Raw genomic sequence first — 19,795 nt, forward strand, 5'->3', positions numbered from 1 at the left:
ACAAGCTCTTCCCCCCATCCCCTTTAATCCCAAGAGCAGCATGGGTGGGTGTAATTTATTTTCATTGATGCTATATATTCAATACTAAATAAACATTGCCTTATATAAACTACTACACAGTAACTGTTTGTCTTGGTGTTAGTACTGCCCTTGGGATGACCTTAGCTCATGTTCTTGGTCAAAGACACCAGCCAATGGTTTTAGCCTTTTAAGTGTGGGTGGCTACAACAAGACCAAAGCATGGGAAAAGCCTATAGGTCAAAGACAGAAGGAAAACTTGGAGAAGCTCGGAAAATAGATGAAAAATGTGCAGTATGCTGTGGATGTACTTGGTAGTGTTAAATGGCAAGGCAAACTAGGGAGTGGGTGGATTTTGCAGGAATAATTGTTCAGTCATGTCTTATTTAACACCTTCGCTATCTGAAACAAGGACCAAACAGCGTGTTAGTCAAATTTTCTTAAACTTCCAAATTGGAAGATGTTGCAAACACCAGACAGAAGAGAAAACAAACACAAAGGGATGTTAAAATTATGGGTAAAGATAGCAAAATGAAAGCTTATAAAATGCATGCTAGTGTATTAGCCTGCAAAGATGCCTGTGGATGAAAAATAATCTTTAAAATATATCCAATGCAAAGTAGAAATGATCAGTAACCTCAAAGCTGTGTATATTAGACCACATTCAGCTTCCTGCTACTGTAGTTAGATTACTCCTGGTATGAAAGCTAGTGCAGATATCTTTATGCTGCCCTCCAGTATACACATATCCGTAGAGTGACAAGGAACAGTAAATTAAATGTGAACTAGCAATTCAATAAGACAAGACTTCTAGCTACCCAACTAACTCGCTGTTGGGTTGAATAAGCAGAGGCAACAATGCAATAGTGAAGTTAAGTCTACACAGCACTGGCAGGGCAGTACAGTACGTGCACACACATTCCAGCCCCATAGCTGGACAGCTACACAGGTGACCTCTCTAGCCAGGGGGCACTACAGGACTGCTCCCTCCACCATCCCTGCCCTTAGGGGAGCTCATTACTTGACAGCCTGCCCTCTCCTCTGCCTGGGAAGGGGGCAGGCTGTCAATAGGCAGCTCACTCCCCCTTCCCCCCCCATTTTAAATCACCTGCTGTGAAGCCCACATGGGTGCACACAAGGTGGTTTAAAGCTGGAGGTGAGAAGAGGGGCTGAGGACAGTTTCCCTGACCCTGACCCCTGGGTCCCTGGCTTTTGGGGCCTAAAACTCCCACAACTTCAAGGCTGCTTAATCTTGGACAGTCTTGCAGCAGCGACATAGCTGTCTCCCACCCCCTGTGTGCTTCCAGTTGCATTGGGAGCATGGGGGGAGCAAGGGACATTCTCCCGGAGCTGCAAGGCTGCCCAAACAGGGGGAACCTTGCAGCTGTAAGAGACTTGTCCTCCACATGCCCATATGCCTAGAGAAGTTATCTGAAGTAGTTGCAGACCAAGTAAAGAACAGTTGCTGTAGTTAAAAATGACTTATTTTAATAAGATCACCCCAAAAAGGAAGAAAGGAAGAGAGCTTTATGACTTGTAGAACAAAGAGAGATTAACAGGAGGACCAGGTAAATTGTAATGAGCCATAAAATCACTGTCTGTGGGTTAAGTCATAGGTGTTTCCGTGTCCAGTGAAGCTGTGAATCTTGTTCCCAGGACTGTTTTTTGAAGGTTTTGTGTAGGTTTCATTTGAGAGCAAAGACTGTGACATCAGAGATGGAGTGGTTATTCTGTGAAGTGTGCTGCCACTGGTGATGGGACATTTCTGTCCTTTATCACTGTGCTGTGGGACTTCACTGTGGAGTGCAGTGGTTGTTTCCTTTTAGTGATCTATCCTGCAAGAGCACTTCAGTCCCACTCTAGCAAAAAGTATTTACAAACATGTAACTTTAAACATGCAAAAGTTCTCTGAGTCCCACATATTTAAATGTTCTTTTGAAATAGGGCCACAGTGCTCAGCACTTTGCAGGAAGAGCTCACCAACCCCAGAGGAAGGAATTGTTACTCAAGGCATCTTCAAGCTTTTAATCTCCAGATTAATTCTATCTTCTAGCTATGAAGCATGGTTGTAAATAGCTACACGAAGTACTGATCTTTGTAACAGAATCTGCAATCCTTTACATAGAAACAGAAATGATGTTCAGCATATTAGAAATGCTTGTAATCAAATGCATCTATTAACCTATTTAATATATGTTCCCTATAATCCTGTGGAGTGCCTCCACTTTTTGATGAGCATAATATATTGTCTATAAAAGCATTTTTTATTTACAAACACCATCCACAAAAGTTTGAAACAACAGGAAAAAAAGATTTGATTCAAAAGCCCGACACCAGGCTGCTAGGGTTTATATAACACACAACAGGGCTTTCATCTTGACTGATCCTAGAAGCCTGAGGATTGTCACAGTATGAATAGTATAATATTAAAAATAGTAAAATAGATGCCATTAATGTATTGTTACTCTTTAAAAAGCTAAAGGCAGTGTGCTGTTAACTTAACCTAGGTAATATGGATTGGTTTTTGCCTAATTTCTTTTCTTTTCTTCTCCATAATGCTAGTAAGAACCAGATTCTGATGCCCCTGCTTATGCTAGTTTCTTTCGTTAGTGGCATAAGGGGTAGAGTAAGGCACTTCTTAACCACATGACTCACACAAATGAAATGAGCTCAGAGCACTACTGTTCTGATTTGGCAGCATCTGACACCTGCTTTCCACTGATGCAAACTTGTAAGCAACATGCTTGGCAATGATGAATTGAGCCTGGATATAAGCAAAGGTATCAGAATCTGACCCTGAAATGTAAATTGCTATTTCCTACCTAAAATAACAGGAATCTTTGCTTTGTAGATGGTACAGAGAAACTATGGTGGGATTACCTATAGTGCTTATGGATGATTGCAGGGCAAAGAAAAATGTAAGCATTCAGCAGAAAACAGAAGTTTACATCTAAACTGAAACTGGTAAAATGCAGGTTTTCAAAGGGTATGTGATCCAGAACTGCACTATTCACACCAGCTAGTGCTGTGAATGTTGTCAGCACTTTCTACTACCACTACTTTGGGTTTGGGTAGAGGAGGTGTTGAGGAGACTAAAGTTCAAAGATTAACCTTCCGGAGCCTGCAGGCTTCACAAGTGTCTTTTGTGAAAGCAGTCATTTGCATATCCATCCAGAGAACACCTGGGCTCCAAAATTCAAAGTACTCCAGCTCAAGCTACTCACTTTATCAGCAGCACCCACTTACTCTCATCAAAGAGTAGGAGAAGGGACAAGGGCTTGAAAGGGCTTCTAGAAGCAGCCGCATAAAAAGGACCCCATTGTGCAAGGCACTGTAAAGCATAAGGAAAAAAAGGAGAAAGGACAAATATATATTGCAAGAGCATTTTAACAAGGTAAATATTGGTGACAATCTATTATTTTCTTTAACCTTCTGTATTCTGTTCTAGCTGATATTGCTGAGCTGGTTGATAACAAAAAATTGACTAATATGAAGGAACAGGTTCCCTGAAGCTGAAAATAAGAGTATGAAAAGAGAAAAGAAAATGACAGTGGGCAAGAAAGGAACAAACTCCATTCTTCAAGTAGCTGTTCTGCAATTTACACGTGGGCTAGATGACCTTGGAGGTCCCTCCGAGCCCTACCTCTCCACGCTTCTACGACTCCAACTAAAATTGAAATAAAATAGCAAAGGTTTGATTCAAAAGTTGGGCACAGGGGCAGCGGGGCTTTACAGTGCTTTGCACAATGGGGACCGTTGCACGTGGCTGCTTCTAGAAGCCCTTTAAGCCAGGTTGTGATACTTACAAAGACAGAATGAATAGAGCAGATCTAACTAACTGCCTGCGTTCAAAGCAGAGGTTGCAGCTGTTTTAATTGAGGGACTTTAAATGAGACAAAAGAAAAAAATAAATAATTTCCTTTCTTGCCAGACTGCATCCCACCAAGAGCTGGACGTGGCTCCAGCCCCTCAGGGATGAAGAGCGCCCCAACACACGGATGAAGAGCGCCCCAACACACGGATGAAGAGCGCAGGGGTAGGCAACCCCTGGCACACGTGCCAAAGGGTATTTGCTTGGCATGTATGCCTTTGGGCAGATGGTGCGGGAGCCACAAGGAGCCCAATGCTTGTTGTGGCAGAGCAGCCCTGGTCCCTTGCCCCAAGGCACGCGTGTCCCTGCTGCCAGCAACAAGCCGTTCGTGTCCTCCCCACCCCGCTGCAAGCACCCGGCGCCGCGGCGGGCGGCAGGGCCCGGGCGGGCTGTGGCAGGCAACCGAGGGGCGGCAAGCCCTGGCCTGGCCGGTGCCGCGCCCTGGGGCGGGGGGCGGCGAAGGGGCCACAACGAGGACCAGGCCCCTGCGTGCACCCCCGGCACGCCGACACCCTCCAAGGCTCGGCTCGGCTCGGTGCCGTGGCAAGGACGCTGGGCGCCCGGGGCACAGCGGGAGCCGCCCTCCCTCGCCCCCCACGAGTCGCTGGGCAGCTGCTGTTGGCGCCCCTCGGGGAGGGGCCCCCCAGGAGCAGGCTGCGGGCGTGTGCGGCCCCGGCCCCGGGCGGTGTCCCCGCGGCGGCGGGGCGGGGCGGGGCGGAGCGGGGCGGCGCTCCCCGCCCGGGCAGTGGCAGCGAGCGCGGCGCGGCGCGGCGCGGCGCTTTCTGGCGCGGAGGTTTCCCCGGCGCGGCAGCGGCTCGGGGGCGGCGTGCCGGGCTCTCCGCCACGCGGCCCCGGGCGGGCGGGCGCAGGGCTCCGCCGAGCGCTGTCCCGGCCCCGGTGCTGCCGCGCACGTGCGCCCCGGCGGCGGAGGTAAGGCCCCTGCGGGGGGAGGCGGCTCCCCGGGGGAAGGTGGTCGTGACGGGCCCGTCGCCTCGTCGCGGGGGATGCCCCGCGCGCGGCCGGCCCGGCCCGGCCCGGCCCCGCCAGCGCCGACCCCTTCTCCGGGGCAGCGGGGAGGTTGTGGTTAAAAGCGGAGCCTCCAAAAGATCCGGGATTTCAGCAGCAAGCCCTGGTCGCGCGGGAGGGAGGGAGGGAGCGGCGGACAGAAGCGGTGTTTGACGCGGGTTTCAGCATCACGCCGCCCCCGGCCAGGGCCCTGCTCGCCTGCTTTCGGGGGAGCGGGGCTTTCCTCGTGCAACACCTTGCTTTTGGCGGGGACAGATGTCCCTTGAGACCAGCAAAGCCCGTGTAAAGTGCGCACTCGGCAAACAACTTGTCGTAAACCAAAAGTACAAGTTGATGACTACCGGTCTTCGACATCCCTCGATGCAGTTTCCACAGTCCGCAGCTTTTCTTCGGGTCCCGGTGGCCTTAGCCTTGAAGGGAGCCTTATAAGCAAGGCCCCGGCGCCCGGGGGCTGCCCGTCTGTGGCGCGGGTACGAGCAGTGCTGCGCAGACAGCCTGACGGTGGTAGGCGTTAACAGATTTGTTATAATTACTTTCAATGACAAAAATTTGCTGGTGGTATTTAAGGTTGAACTGAAACACTTTGCTGGTGGTATTTAAGGTTGCATCGTTTTAAATTGGTGGCGTGCAATCTGCCCGAGTTCGTGAACTGCTGCATTAAGGAGAATCTCTGCTGTCTTTTAGTTCAGCCGCTTTATAGATACGGTACCTAAAAGGTTCCCCCTCCCCACCCGCTTAAAAAAAAAAAAAGAAAAGAAAACTGCAAGTTTTATCTTTGCACTTCTTTGAAGTTTTTTTTAAATAAAATATTATATTGTCTACTTTTTACTCACATACTTTTTTGTTTACAATGTGAAAGGTTTTTTTAATAGCGCTTATATTATGTAGACTTTTAGCAGTAAGCAGTGGGTGAGAGGCTATGAATAGATGCTATGTTGCTGTGTTGACTCAGGCTGTATTGCAGGTATAGTTTTGCTATCATAAAGCAAGTTGCCTGAAGGATGTTTACAGTTTTCAGTTTATTGGAAAACCCACCATTTACTTGAAGGGGTGTAGGTTGTAGCCGTGTTGGTCTAAGGACAAGGTTCTTTGGGTGACTCTGATATCTTTTATTAGACCAACTTAAATAGTTGGAAAACAATGTTTAAGCAAGCTTTCGGGTTCAAAAACCCTTTGTCAGGCTAAGGAAGTTTCAGCAGTTGGTGTGCGCTCTTCCATCCATCCAGGATGAATGAAACTTCCTTAGCCAGACGAAGGGTTTTTGAACCCGAAAGCTTGCTTAAAAATTGTTTTCCAACTATTTAAGTTGGTCTAATAAAAGATATCAGAGTCACCCAAAGAACCTTGTCTGCCATTTACTTGAAGCACATTAATGCAATGACTGTTCATCATTGTAGTGGTTGATACTTACTGTGTACACTGTAATCAAATGTGTTTAAAATTCTTCAGCCTCTGTCTTAAGATTTTGATTTGAGGGATTTCAAGTTGCAGGATTAAATAGTGAGCAAAGGCGTATCTAGATATTAGAAACGCATGAGATTTTGAAAATTACGAGACACCAAATATCACTTCCAATGCCTCTCTGAGAAAAAAAGGAAGAACCCATAGCCCCTGCTTCCCCTGCCGCACCAAAAGATAAAAACAGCCTGAAAATGAAAAACTCCAACTTCATATTAATATAAAATGAAGTTAACGAAGACTGGATTCTCTGAAAGTATCCTAGTCGTGTGTCTACCCAAGTTAGGTGAAGAGGGTTCAGGATCTGCAGGGCATCTAGAAGCACAAACTCTTCTGTTTAAAGTAAAGCACTAAATTATGAAAATATAGCAATAGAAGCATTTTTATCAATATGTCAGGAACTATAAGAAATTGTCCCGTTTCCTCCCTGCTGTTTGAACAGTAAAGATGTACAGCATGGCAGTGAAAAGGGGGGAAAAACAGTACCGCTTTCAGACACTGGGATAGAAAACGATGGTCTTAAGATATCAAATTCAGGTTGGACTATGTCACTTGCTGGAGTTACTTCTCGTCAAAGTTCAAATACTTAAATTATATTGAACATGCGTCTAGAACTACTATAGTCTTGTACATGGCCAATCAAATATTTGTATTTTATTTTTTGAAATTATTGATGGGGGGGAGGTGGCTTTTTTGTTGTTTAAAAAATATTCCACAACACATGCTTTGGCACTTGCTTATTAGAGGGTTAAAAAAAATCAGTTAACATATTAGATGTCAGCCATATCTTGGTCCTGTCTTCTACATTTCATTCTGGGGGACTAAATGGTTTAAGGGACTGTAACTCTGCCAATTCCTGTGATTTTCATCTAGCATCTCATGTTAGTTGGTGCTTTTCTTAAAACATTCCAAACCGTGGGATCATGGCATTGTTTGAAAGCGTCTGCTTTCATTTAAAACAATTGTTTGCAGCCCACTTGGAGGTGCAGAATTTGACATATCCTAATACTAGAATAGCATTTTCCATAGTCATTTGGTCAGTAGAGAAACTGGTTTATACTATTATTTCTACAAGGGTTTTCTCCAGGATGTGTCTGAAATACTTAGCAAGGAAAAATGTAACTGCCTCTGCCCTGCTGTATAGATAGAGGACTTCAATCTGGACCCCTCATTTAGTCTATTCACCTAAGAGAAAGTCCAATCACGTAGAGCAAAATTTGCAGTTGCTTGTAGTAGTCAGAGTACATAGCCTTTGAAGATGGCACCAGTATTGGAGCGCACAGAGGACAGAGTCCTTCTAGAATGCATCAGGGGCATGTTTACACATGAGCTTTAATGCTTAGTAGCCTATTTTACTGTGCATTACTGTAATACCATGTTTTTTTAAGTGACACTTTAATGCACAGAAAAATAAGCTACTACACATTAAGCTTCACTTAAAAATTGTGTGCGTTCATTTTTGTGCATTAAGGCAAACTAATGCACATTTGTGTAGTACCTCACATTAGAGCAGTGGTTGTCAATTAGGGGTACGGGTACCCCTAGGGGTACTTAAAAAGGCTGTAGGGGGTATGCAGAACTCCACGTGCATGCCTGCAGCAGCAGCACAGCATGCAGGTGGCCAAGACAGCAGCCTGGTCCGGCTGGTAAGTTTGTTGTGAGTGGGGCTGGGACACAGGCTGCCCAGTAGGGGCAGGGCGTGGGAATGAGCTGCACAGGGGGGCAGCTGTCCCTGCTACGTGTACCCCAGGAGGTCATGGGGGGCATGTGCCCCTGGATCTGCATGCAGGGCGTGGTGGGCCGGGGCCAGGGCAGGGCCGGGTTGTTCCTGACAGGGGTGTTAGGGACTACGGCAAATTCTGAGGTGGCTGCAGCCCTGCCCGTAGCACCCCTCCCAGCACTGCTGCTGCCCACCCTGAGCACAGCCCAGCCCAGCCCCTGCCAGGAACAGCCCGGCACAGCCCTAGCCCCAGCCTGCCCATGCCCTGTGCACACCCCAGGAGGGCATGGGGGGCATGTACCCCCGGAACTGCCCACGGGGCACGGCGGGCTGGGGCCGGGGCAGGACTGGGCTGTTCATGGCAGGGGTGTTGGGCTGGACTGTGCTGGGAAGGGGGAGGGTGGGGGGGCTATGGTGAATTCTGGGGTGGCTGCAACCCCCTCCCACAGCCCCCCTCTCAGTGCCACTGCAGCCCACCCTGAGCACAGCCCTCCGCCAGGAAGAGCCCAGCAACCCAGCTCACAGCAGCATCCCGCCTGCCCCCCATGCACAGATCTGGGGGCACATGCCCCCCATGCCCTCCCAGGGTCTACACAGCAGCGGGAGCTGACCCTCGTCCCCATGCCCCGCTCCTGCCCCACTCCCTCCCTCACCATGGGGCCTCAATCGCCCCCCTCCCCCCAACAACAAAATATATAGAGAGGGTACATAAGCTGAAACTTTGAGACGGAAGGGGTACACTTGCTAAAAATGTTTGAAACCCCCTGCATTAGAAGTATTAAATGTAACGTGCATTAGGAAAAGTGTCTTAATGCACGTATAGACACGCCTGAGTAATACTATCACATCCCTCAATGCGCACCAGTACTATCAGCTCCTTCTCACTGTCCCACCAAGGACTTTTTGGCTTGTGGATCAATGCATAGTTTATTCACTGAGTACTCTGTCCTTATTGTGCATTTAACCCGTCCCCTGACTTGTGTTCCCTCAGGGATGGATCACTGAGTTTAATTCTTTAGCACACAAAGTTCTACAGTTCCACTACTGGGAGTGCCCACTTCTTCAGAGTTCAGCAAGATTTTGGCCTTGTACAACTGGAAAGAACTGGGAAATTTACTCTTAAATCTTCAATTATGAACAACCCTCTGTAGGTGCATAGGACACACAATGGATAAAAGGTAGGAAGTGAACCAGGACCTGATCCTATTCCCATAAATATTTTGCTCGTCTGAGTTGCAGCGCCTCCAGGAGTGGCTGTTATAATGCCAAGGCTGCTCCTGAACGCTTTGGTTAGAGTCACAATTTACCCCTCTGTGTGAAAGCATTTTTAGCTAGGTATTGTAACAAGTGTTTTGGATATTCTGGGGCTGTAGACACTTGAGCAAAAGAAATGTTTTAAATGTTGCTTTTTCCACTTTTTAAAAACAGGGAAAAGACATTCATTTCACTTTAGAGAGAGAGAAAAGATGTTCTTCAAGTGGATTGTGCACTTAGCAGTTTGGTTCTTGGTGCAGGCAGTAACAGGTAAAAATATGTTTTGTTTCTGAATGCTTAGACCAGTGGTTTTCAACCTGTGGTCCACGGACCCCGGGGGTCTGCAGACTATGTCTAAGGGATCTGCAAAAGACAGCTATAACTAGTGATCAATCAAAAGTCTGTGAATACCCACACTTACAAATTTAAAAGGGGTCCACACCTCCATTCAAGATTTCCAAAGAGGTCCTCACCTCCATTCAAATTTTTTTTAGAGGAAATAAAAAAAGGTTAAAAATCACTGGCTTAGACAAAGCTCTTAAATATGCTAATTTTGTTTTTCTTTCATTCTGAGTAGTTTGTTAGCAAATACTTTTCTTACCTTTGACTTCTTTAGGTGGTTGTTACTTTGTTGTCACCCTGTATTTGCTCTATAATTTCCTTATAAAGTTCATTAACAGTAGATTCAACACTGTTAGATGGTAGATCCAGTACCTCTTTGCAGTTGCACCTGTTTGTAGTAGGTAAATGATAGTAGTGTTCTCATGTGACAGCCTCATATACCCACGTTGTACAGTTAAAACTATACAAAGTGCAAAGCGAAAAAGGTGCAATAGTTTTCAGAACAAAACATGCATAATACAAGCAAGAATGGATAACTTCCACAGCACTTACAACCAAAACTGAAAATGCAAATTCAAGGCTGTAGGCAGGAAATAACCTGTAGTAAGAGGTTTTTTGTCCCCCCTCTCCCCAGTTAGATGACTGCTGTTGGTTATGTGAGGGATGTATCTTGCATGTAAATGATTGCCAGAAAATGACAAATAAATAAGTAAATAGAAAATATGTTCTATCATTTTCCATTACCCACTTCAGCTGGTTATAAGGTTGGTCTCCTTCCTCTCTTTGATTTTTATTGATTCCAAGGGTCTGAAAGGGCCATTTTAGTTGAAAATAGTTTAACTTTATTTCCCTTTAGTGCTAACTTGGGTCATACTGTATGTTATGAAATAAAGCAGTTGGGCTTTTGTTCAGGATTCTTTTTTAATCAAATCAGTGAACATTTACTAAAGTGTACAATAAACAGGTAATAATCATTTACTAAAGTGTACAATAAACAGGTATAATCTAGAACCCTGAATTGTTGTGCAGCTACTAATGAAGGATTTTCTTTTGCCTTATAATTCTTGCACTTATTAACTATTTGTTTTTCCCCATTGTATTGCAGAAAAATGCCAGAAAGGAAATATGTCTTCAAACACTGCTTCTCAAGTCTTGTACGGATCTAATATCACCCTCTCATGCCGGCTAACGCAACATGAGCGATGCAACAAGATAGCCATATTCCATAATGGCTCTGACATAAAAAGCATTCATGGCACTGAAATAAGCACTGACATTTCAGTTCTCGACTATGGCAGACTCGTGTTTACTTGCAAATTGTTATGCGACTACACAAAAAAGCTCATTTGTGGAATCGATATAGAATCTGGAAGTAAGGAAACATTGGTTCGCTATTTGTTATTCTTGCGCATTCTCCCCTGGCTGGCAAGTGCACTGGGCCCCTGAGGACACCTTCAAAAGCTGAAAATGGGAGAACTCCTTCCAAAAGGGCATCAGGGGATGGGTAGATTTAATTCACTTATACTAAAGTACTGTAGGCTGAAAGGTGGTTACCTAGACCAGGCAACATGGTACCCAAAGGGCTCTGCGTATACTGAATACCACATATGGGAGGATGTATGTGACAAAATTGTCTTTGTCTCCTTGTCATTTCTTTGGGGACAATTTGGACACATGCATCACTGTCCCTGTGTGTTTGTGTATTGTCCTTCCCCCCACCAAACAAACTGGATTAATGTGGCACAAACATTTGGTGTGGAAGGGAAAGATCCTCAGGAAGTGTTATATGGAAGGGTCCACAACAGTATGGGTCTGGGAAAGAGTCCGATATAGGGACTACTGGAAAAGGGTCTCTGAATAGATGGAGCTGGCTTCCAGGTGATCCCCAGATCTGTGGTTTGGGGGCAAGGCAAGCTCCCTGCAGTCCTCCCACCCCAGCAGGGATCATAAGAATCTGTGTTAATGGGATCCCAGAGCATTCAGAGTAGTCTGTATTAACTGGTGTGGTGCAAGGGGTATTTCCCGTTGGTGTGTTTTGTTTTAAGGGGCCAGCAGTGAGTTGCTGTAAGCGAAGCTTTTGGGCCTGATTCTGTAGAGAGCTGTCCACATTTAGGCTCATGTCCATTGGGAGCCTCCTGTTAGGAGAGACAAATTGTGCAGAATAGTCAGTGATGATTAGGCCCTTAGCTTGGTCTCCTGTGAAAAAATAGCCTGATTTAAAGGATAGGTGTGTTCTAAACAGGGCCTAAAAACACAAAAAACATACCAGACTTCTCATGTGAAAAAACAGTTACCTATTTCTTCTCCAACTATTGACAAGAAAATCTGCTTAAGATCCTCCAGATCAGCCAACAAATGTATCCTGTATTCAGTTTGGAGAAGATGGCAATCCAACTTGTAGATGGGATAAAGGAAGATTTACCCACATAAACACTACATACATGCTGCAGTAAGTAACTGATGGACGGGGATCCCTTAAACATAGAAGCAAGTAATATCTCTGTGGGCAAAAATCTTTACTGTTTCTGGCAGACCAGCTCCTTTTTATCAAGGCAGAAGTTTTTTAGGGAGGAGCAAAGTAGAGGTAGTGCAAGATTCCCAGGGAACTAAAGGTTATTCTGGTTGCATACAGCATCTGTCAGCTCATGTTTTTATCTATAGCAGCACAGCCCCTACGTGACCACAACAGTACAAAGACTGCATCATGTGATGCTTTCCCCTTGGAAGTTAATGTTTAATACTGGAAAGCAGCTTGCTGTGCTCCAGGGATGCCCTCACTTACTCTCTGGCCTGTTCCTGTATGACTGGAAGTACCTCCAAGAAGAGACCTAAAGCCTATAGCAGCAGTTCCCAAACTGCAAGTCACGACCCCAGATGGGGTTGCAAGATTAGTGGATGGGGTTGCAGGGGTAGGGGGGCTGTGGGTTGGGAGAGAGGGGCCATGCTGAGCAAATGGGGCATAAATGGGGTCATGCTGAGGAAAAGTTTGGGAAGCACTGGCCTATAGCTGTGACTTGCAACCTGGCTAGTGGCAATGGCTTAGAAATGTGTTATCCTCCTTTGCTGCTCAGATACCAGAGATAGAAGAGAGATTTAGTTTTTAATCCTATTAATACCCCCACTAGAGCAGATCAGAGTCCACTGTGGAAGCTTTCCAACAGAGGATGACGGTAGGGAGCTGCACACAAACTTTGCACCTTGAAGTGCCAGGAGAAGTAAATCAAGTCTCTTTCAGTCACAAAGTACAGGAGATGACAAGCACTTTATCAAGACCTCTTTCCACTCAGAATGGTGTTTTGCCCTTTGGAGACAGCTGAACACGTTGAGCTGCCCTCTAGCCAGAATGGCCTCCCAAAGGCTTTTTGTATCAGCTGGTTCCCCTTTCCCTCCTGGTATGCAGAGGCACAGCTGGGCAGCTGCACACCTGCACCAGCCACATGATACCTGGGCAGGGCTGGCTGCCACAGTGCAAGTCAGCTGCCATTGCAGCCACTGGTATTTTTGTACCCCCTGCCCCCCAAAGTTAGTGCCATGGGCTGTTAATTAGTTGCCCCATTCCTAAATTAAACTACTGATGTAGTTTAATACTGATGGTCAGTATTTTTAGTTCTGGTTACCAGATAGCATTGCTGTTTGTAGAGGTAATATAGGCAGTCCTCTGACTTACGACACAATTGGTTCCTGAAAACCGTGTCTTAAGTCAAAAAGTTGCAATTCAGAACTGATTTTCCCATTGGAAGCAAAGTTATAAATGGGGGATTGGTTCCTGAACCAAGGCCTGATACCCTATTTTCACCAAAAATAACCCAGAATTTTGTACTTAATCAATTATAGATGAGTAATAGAGCTACATTAATTACAGATAATATAGCTACATTAATAGAAGGTATGATTTTGAAAACGAGTTCTAGATTTTTGTATAGCTACATTAATGTATTTATATTGTAAATAGCAATCATACTGATTTGGAAGGACTTCTTTGAAGTGACGTTGCTGGACTTTTTGAAGGGCTTTTGGTTGGACTTTTTGAAGGGCTCTTGGGAGGAGTCTTGGCTGCAAGTTTTTCTGGAGTCTTGTCTGCTTTCTTAAAGAAAGTGTCCAGATGTTCGGGAGATGGGCGACGCAGCGAACTTGTTCGCTGGCATGGTGTCACGCTGAATCAAGTATTGTAAAGTCAAAACTGATGTCAGAAAGTGGAAACAGGGTGTCAATTTATAAATGTTGTAAGTTGAGGACTGCCTGTAGAAGCTTGACACCCTCCAATCCAAAAATATGATGAGAAATCAAATGACAAGTAAAAGGAGGAAAACATGTGAAGGGTGTCTCAGATTTTTCTCACAGTACATTTGACAGTTAATTAGCATGTCTATACCTTTGTGCATCTTCACAGCACTTTACATACCTTAACTAAGATAGGCTAGTCAGCCACAAACACCTTGTCATGCAGATGCAAGCATCTCTACTTCAGAGGTTAAGAGAAGGAGGCAAGGAGGTTAAAGGGTTTGCTCACTTAATCTCAGACTGAAAGTTAGTGACAGACCAGAAGGTGTTATTGGTGGACTGGGACTATCCTAGTCAATCTTCTGGCTTTAAGTTCTGTGTTTGGACAACTGTTTCACATAAACTATGCAAAAAAAAAAAAAAAAAAAAAGACATACCAAAAACAAACAAACAAAACTCCTAGTCACCACATACCTCTCTGCTTACCGTTCTTAACAAAGACAATGTAGTTTATTTTTCCATTGTTATAGAAGTAATCTACCCAAATACTTGCAGCCCAGAATCATTTTAGCAGTTTGCTTTACATTTGTGGTATAAAGTATTTAAACTAGGGGTATCAAGCATATGGCTTGCATGCCAGATCTGGCTTGTGGAGCTGCGTGATCTGGCCCATGGGGTCATTGGACCAACCCATCCCCAGTCCCCCCACATTGCATGCAAAACGTGGGCTGGACTCAGTGCCACATGTTCTGCACACAACATGGAGTTGGTCCAGGGCAGGCACTGCATGTGGTGCCCTGATGGCATAGCCCTGCGTGCTCGCTCTGGGACTAGTGCAGATTAGGCCATGCTGGGATGAGCACAAAGTGCCAGTCCAGTGGGATGGTACATGCCATGGACTGGCCACCTGTGCTACATGCAATGTGCCTGGCCAGTTCAGGCCAGTTCATGCACTGCATGCAGCACACTCTGGCACCAGGGCTCACTGCGCATGCAGCGTTAGCACAGGGAATACTCTGGATGTGACATAGTGGGGCTGGGGCAAGGGCTGCATGCAGTGCTCTGGACCAACTCCTTGTGTTGCCTGCAGCACTAGGTCCAGGCTGCACAATGCGGGCAGTGCATGCCCTGTGTTAGCCCCATGTGCACAGCGAGCCCTGGGGCCACCATATGCTGTGTGCAGTATGTGAGCTTGGCCCAGCTGCCATGAGCACTGAACAGGGGGATCAGTCCTAGTCTGGCCTCTAGTTCAACACCTGTGGTTTAAAACAACTACAGTTAAGTGCTAATCTGTCAGATCATGTCATTTCTTCTCCATTAGAAGTGGCCATCAGTTGAAGAAGGTTGTATATTAATGAGAAGAAACAATGCCAGATTCCCACCTGGTCTAAACCTGCATAGTTGTCCAGAGATAAAGAGGGAAGTTCACCCTGTTACATCTGCCCCATAGAATGTGTGTTGAAAACTTTAAGCAAGAATTGATCTTCTTTTCTAGGCTGTCAAATGGAACAGATATCTTCAGTTTTTTAGAAGAGAATGTGAATAATAAATATGGCTTACTGGATCTGAGAAAAAAGCTGAATTTTGAATCCACTTACACAGCTGTGGTTGCTGCTTCAAATGGACTGGGAAGTGCTTTTTCACAGCCACTCACATTCATGTTAATAGACATAGGTAAATGTTTATTTTAGTGTATTCTGGGTGCTTGGTAAGAAATGTTTGAATATGCCAGTGCAAATCTAAATAAATGTAATAAGTAGTCTGAATAACTAAAGGGCTATTGCTACTGCAGCATTACATTTTACATTCTACCGTATATCTAAGTGGCCTTTTTTTGTCTGCTACTAGTGAAACCTCGCTCCCCAACAGACATTACAGTGAAATTTGACAATAATTCTGCAACAAATTGCACCATTTTGTGGCAGGATCAACAAGCAACACAACGCTTTAGACTGAGATATCGACCAATTACCAGCCAGCAGTGGACTATGGTAATACTACTTTGTGGGGGGTGGGACTGGTTGATTATTGGGGTTTTCTTTACTATAGTTATATGAATAGTCCCAATGAAGTCAGACATTTGAGTCTTTGCCAGAGAAGAACCTGAGTGTTTGGTACAACCCTTTGTTCACACACAAAAGTATTTCTGACTTTTTTTTTATAACTTAAAATGAAATCACATAGCTTCCATTTGTTAAGTTAAACAAGTACCCCACCTCCCACTGAAGTTAATGGAGGCCTTTAAATGGGAGCCAAGTCAGGCTTCAAATAAATGTAATAGCATAAAAATGTAGAAATAGTGTGTAAAACATTAAACAGTGGAAGATGTGATAATCTACCCATAGTTAAATAGTGGGCTTTTCCCCCTCCCCCAAAGAATTCACAGAATTGCAAGTCTTTGCAAGAATTCATTATGGTTCTTTTATCATAGGTTATTCGAAGCTGCTCAGAATTAGTTTTTCATTAATTTTAAAGGGGTTTTTTTGCTGCACATGATTCAAACATAAAAAATTCAGAGCATTGCTGTCTTTAGCCCTTATTAAATATGCTTAAACCTTAATTTCATTAAAGGTTAACTGGTTAAGTACTAGAAGATACAGCCTGCATGATCTGAAGCCACATACAGAGTATGAATTTCAGGTTAGCTGCAGGTTTCATCCCAGCCGTGGAATATGGAGTGACTGGAGTACATTTCAAACACGGACTCCGGAAGCTGGTAATAAAAAAAATGTGCAGGTTGTTGCATTTAGCCTGTGTGTAAAAATCTGTATAGAAATAATTTGAGAACAAGTTAAACCAAATGCATACAAAATCTGGGGCAAGTTCTACTCAGGTACAGTGGTGTAACTCCAGAGAGAGAGACGGACAAGAACATTTTTCAGTGTTTCTGAAGCTCTGCATGTAGCTTAGAGTCCCAGAAGCCCGCCAAGCTGAGAGCCAAGAAGCTAGTAGAGCTTGGGAGCCAGGCAGCTTGGAGAGCTGTGGTCGTTTAGTTGGGGAAAGAGCAAAACCTTTTTTTCTCACCACCTGTGTTAATTGAGTAGCACAGCAACCCAGGATTCAGTCTTTGCTCACAGATGTCCTGAGTAACCAAAAGCATTAGGATGCTGTGCCTGAGGGGCTACTGGAAACCTAGTGGTGATGAGTCATAAACAGGGCAAGTTGAGAACCAGTGTTCCTAGATCTCCATGAGCTGGGAGCAGCTAACTAGGGGCAAGACTGGCAGACTGCTGAGGAGCCTGGTGAGCGGGCTAGAAAACTACCTGATTTGTCTCATCCAGGAGCAGAGAGAGCAAGCTAAGCAGTGTTAGTCTGAAGGCAAGCGGGAGGTAGGGCAGCACCTTGAGGTGCCAGCAGATGTGTGAGACGTCTCCTCCAACATGCTGTAATTACAGTGTGGTGGCGTAGACTTAATTAATTTAGTTTGCTGGAGCGTGCTAATTATCATGCTAATTAGCATGCTCCAGCAACCTCAGTGTCTCATGTATTGAGCCTCCCTGTGCTTCAAAATGGCGGTGGGGGCACTTTAACTAGAGCTTGTCAAATGAGCTTTAGTTAAAGTGCCACCTTCGTCACTGAAATGCAGGACGCTGAATGCACAAGTCCCTTGAGCTCCACACTGTTGTGACAGAGCAGAATCTGGCCATTTGTACTGGAAGCAGCTAAGCCCACAATAGAGTATGGGATGAACATGAGGCATTTTCACTGCTCTGCGCATTAGGAAGAGCTGACATTTCCAGGAACATACAGCCTGACTGAAGAGATTAATATCAGTCACTGCCAACTCTAATATCAGATACATGTTGCTCATGCTGTGGGGTCATATGTCTGCTGGCTTGACTTCAAATTGAACTGTATGCAGCAAGGTCCTACAAAGTTTCAGTTCTCAAATGAGAGTTTCTGGAAGTCTGCATTCAAAGGTGTGTTTAGTTTCAACTTCTTTTATCTTAGGTATACCTTTCCTTCCACCCCCCCTCTTTTTTTTTGCAAGTTACTAAGATATTTACAGGATCTTACAATTACTCACACTGTTTGCCACTACTGACAGCATCACTTTCTGTATGAAGCATTGATTGCTGCAAGAAGTTGTGAACTCCCCTCCCCCCTCAACAGTTTCCTTCACTTAACTTTCTGGATGCCTGTTGAGCTGCTAGATTTCAGCTCAGTGAAAACATTTCAGTTAGGACAGCTTGCAGGGAAGCATTTAGCTGGAAAAATGGCAAAACACACAACATGAAACAGGACTGTCCAATTTCTTAGCAACCCAGGGCTGCAAATTGCATGGGCTGCACCAGCAGGGCCTTATATTGCAGGGGCTGCATTAATGTAAGCTATGCGCTCCCCAGGCACACCACACTGGACACACGGGTGCACTGGCACAGGTGCCCCAGTCCTACCCTCAGCTTCCTGAGTGAGGGAGTGGCATCACGCTGGTGCCCAACGTCATGGGGTGGTGCAAGAAGCAGACGCCAGAGGGAAGAGGAGCCCCAACCTTCTGGATGCTGCAGACAATCCTTTCATTGTTTTGTTACTTTACTGGTTGCTTGTGGTAGAGAATGATCTCAGAGCGAGCCATGTTCCAGGCTGTCCCGTTCCACAGCAGGGGGGCGGGGGTGGGGATGACGACGGAGGGACCTAACCTTCTTTTACAACCCAAGCAGAAGCCACCTGGAGCTAGCAGGGATTCCCCTGCTAGAGCTAAGGTCTGGTATGAGGGTAGTGGAGCTGAGGCTTGCCGGGATAAGGAGTTATCTTGAGGCAAAATTGGTCTGATCTTCAGGACAAGCAGCAAGACAGTAGGAAGAGACTTAGAGCTCTGGGAGCACAACCAGATGTGTTTATGACAATGACCATCTCTCATTTTTATGCCCTAGATATGAAGGGGTGCCCCAGAATGTTATTGCCTCCTTTGTTTTAGGGCCATTCCTGGTATAACCGGTCTGTAGTCCTGCTACTGGTGCTCATCACCCATCCAATAATACATTTCTTAAGTGCCCTCATCTCTGACCATTATACATGGGCCAAGATATAAGACTGTTGTTAACAACATCATTACTATTAACATTTTGCTGATATGCGTCACAGTGCTCTCATTAACACTCATTTTCTTTTCCAACTAGTGCCAGTTGGGCTGTTAGATGTGTGGTACGTAATGCAGGATATAGATTCCCAAAGACAAACTGTTACTCTCTTTTGGAAGGTAAGAGTCTCTTAATATAAAGTGAATTAAAAAAAAAAGAAGGTAAAACAGTTTAGGGCACAGACTGTGTCGACACAGGATTCAGCCTGAGGAAGATGCAGCTAACCTGCGCTTGTGGTGTAAGGGAAATTGAGTCTTCTCTTTATTGGCTGGTGCAGAAAGGATGCACCAGGAAGGGCAATCAGGCAGACTAGCTGGTGCCTAGCGGAGAAGGTTTTTTGTTTGTTTGTTTGTTTGGTTTTGGGTTTTTTTTGGGGGGGGGTGGTCTCAGAAGCTGGAGAAGCGCACAGCCTGAGAAATAAAAGCATACCCCCAATTAGCATTTTTTACTCTTTTTCTTTATAAGGCTTATCCTCAAAGGTAATTTCACCTCCCTTCCCAAGGGATAAGGGAAAATGATATTCACACCCTCATCCCCAAGTGTCCTAATCTCTTCCTCTTCCCTGCTAGCAGTGAGAACTGAAATTTAAGACATTCTGGAATCTGAGGTTTGAAAATGCAATCTTTTATTCAGAAGAGGAGGAGAATACATCTTCCCCCCTGCCCGTTTTGCATTGTTATTGGCAGAGTTGTGCCATCCAAGTAAAGACCAGGGCAAGGAAGATGTTGCCTACAGCCCTGTACACTGCATGAGCAGGCTCCCTTCTGCTGCTTTCAGAAAAATCTTTTGGTCATCTTCCTTTCT

At 45.3% G+C, this 19,795-nt stretch overlaps 1 protein-coding gene across 3 annotated transcripts in view; it reads left to right on the forward strand.

Annotated features, from left to right (window-relative positions):
- The first annotated feature begins 3,232 nt into the window (after positions 1–3,232).
- IL12RB2 (interleukin 12 receptor subunit beta 2) overlaps positions 3,233–19,795 on the forward strand; it is a 33,884-nt gene continuing 17,321 nt past the window's right edge. For 2 of the 3 annotated variants that reach the window (XM_059727923.1, XM_019489117.2), the window contains exons 1-10: positions 3,233–3,412; positions 3,950–4,054; positions 9,085–9,271; positions 9,522–9,617; positions 10,795–11,061; positions 12,024–12,138; positions 15,406–15,584; positions 15,759–15,901; positions 16,482–16,626; positions 19,031–19,110. In XM_059727923.1, the coding sequence (XP_059583906.1) occupies positions 9,560–9,617; positions 10,795–11,061; positions 12,024–12,138; positions 15,406–15,584; positions 15,759–15,901; positions 16,482–16,626; positions 19,031–19,110 (987 nt within the window). In that variant the 5' untranslated portion in view covers positions 3,233–3,412; positions 3,950–4,054; positions 9,085–9,271; positions 9,522–9,559. Of the gene's footprint in view, positions 3,413–3,949; positions 4,055–4,746; positions 4,820–9,084; positions 9,272–9,521; positions 9,618–10,794; positions 11,062–12,023; positions 12,139–15,405; positions 15,585–15,758; positions 15,902–16,481; positions 16,627–19,030; positions 19,111–19,795 lie in introns of those variants that run through there. The other variant, XM_059727924.1, reaches the window with a different exon arrangement.

This window comes from Alligator mississippiensis, chromosome 5 (genome assembly GCF_030867095.1).
Source record: "Alligator mississippiensis isolate rAllMis1 chromosome 5, rAllMis1, whole genome shotgun sequence".
Taxonomy (NCBI): domain Eukaryota; kingdom Metazoa; phylum Chordata; order Crocodylia; family Alligatoridae; genus Alligator; species Alligator mississippiensis.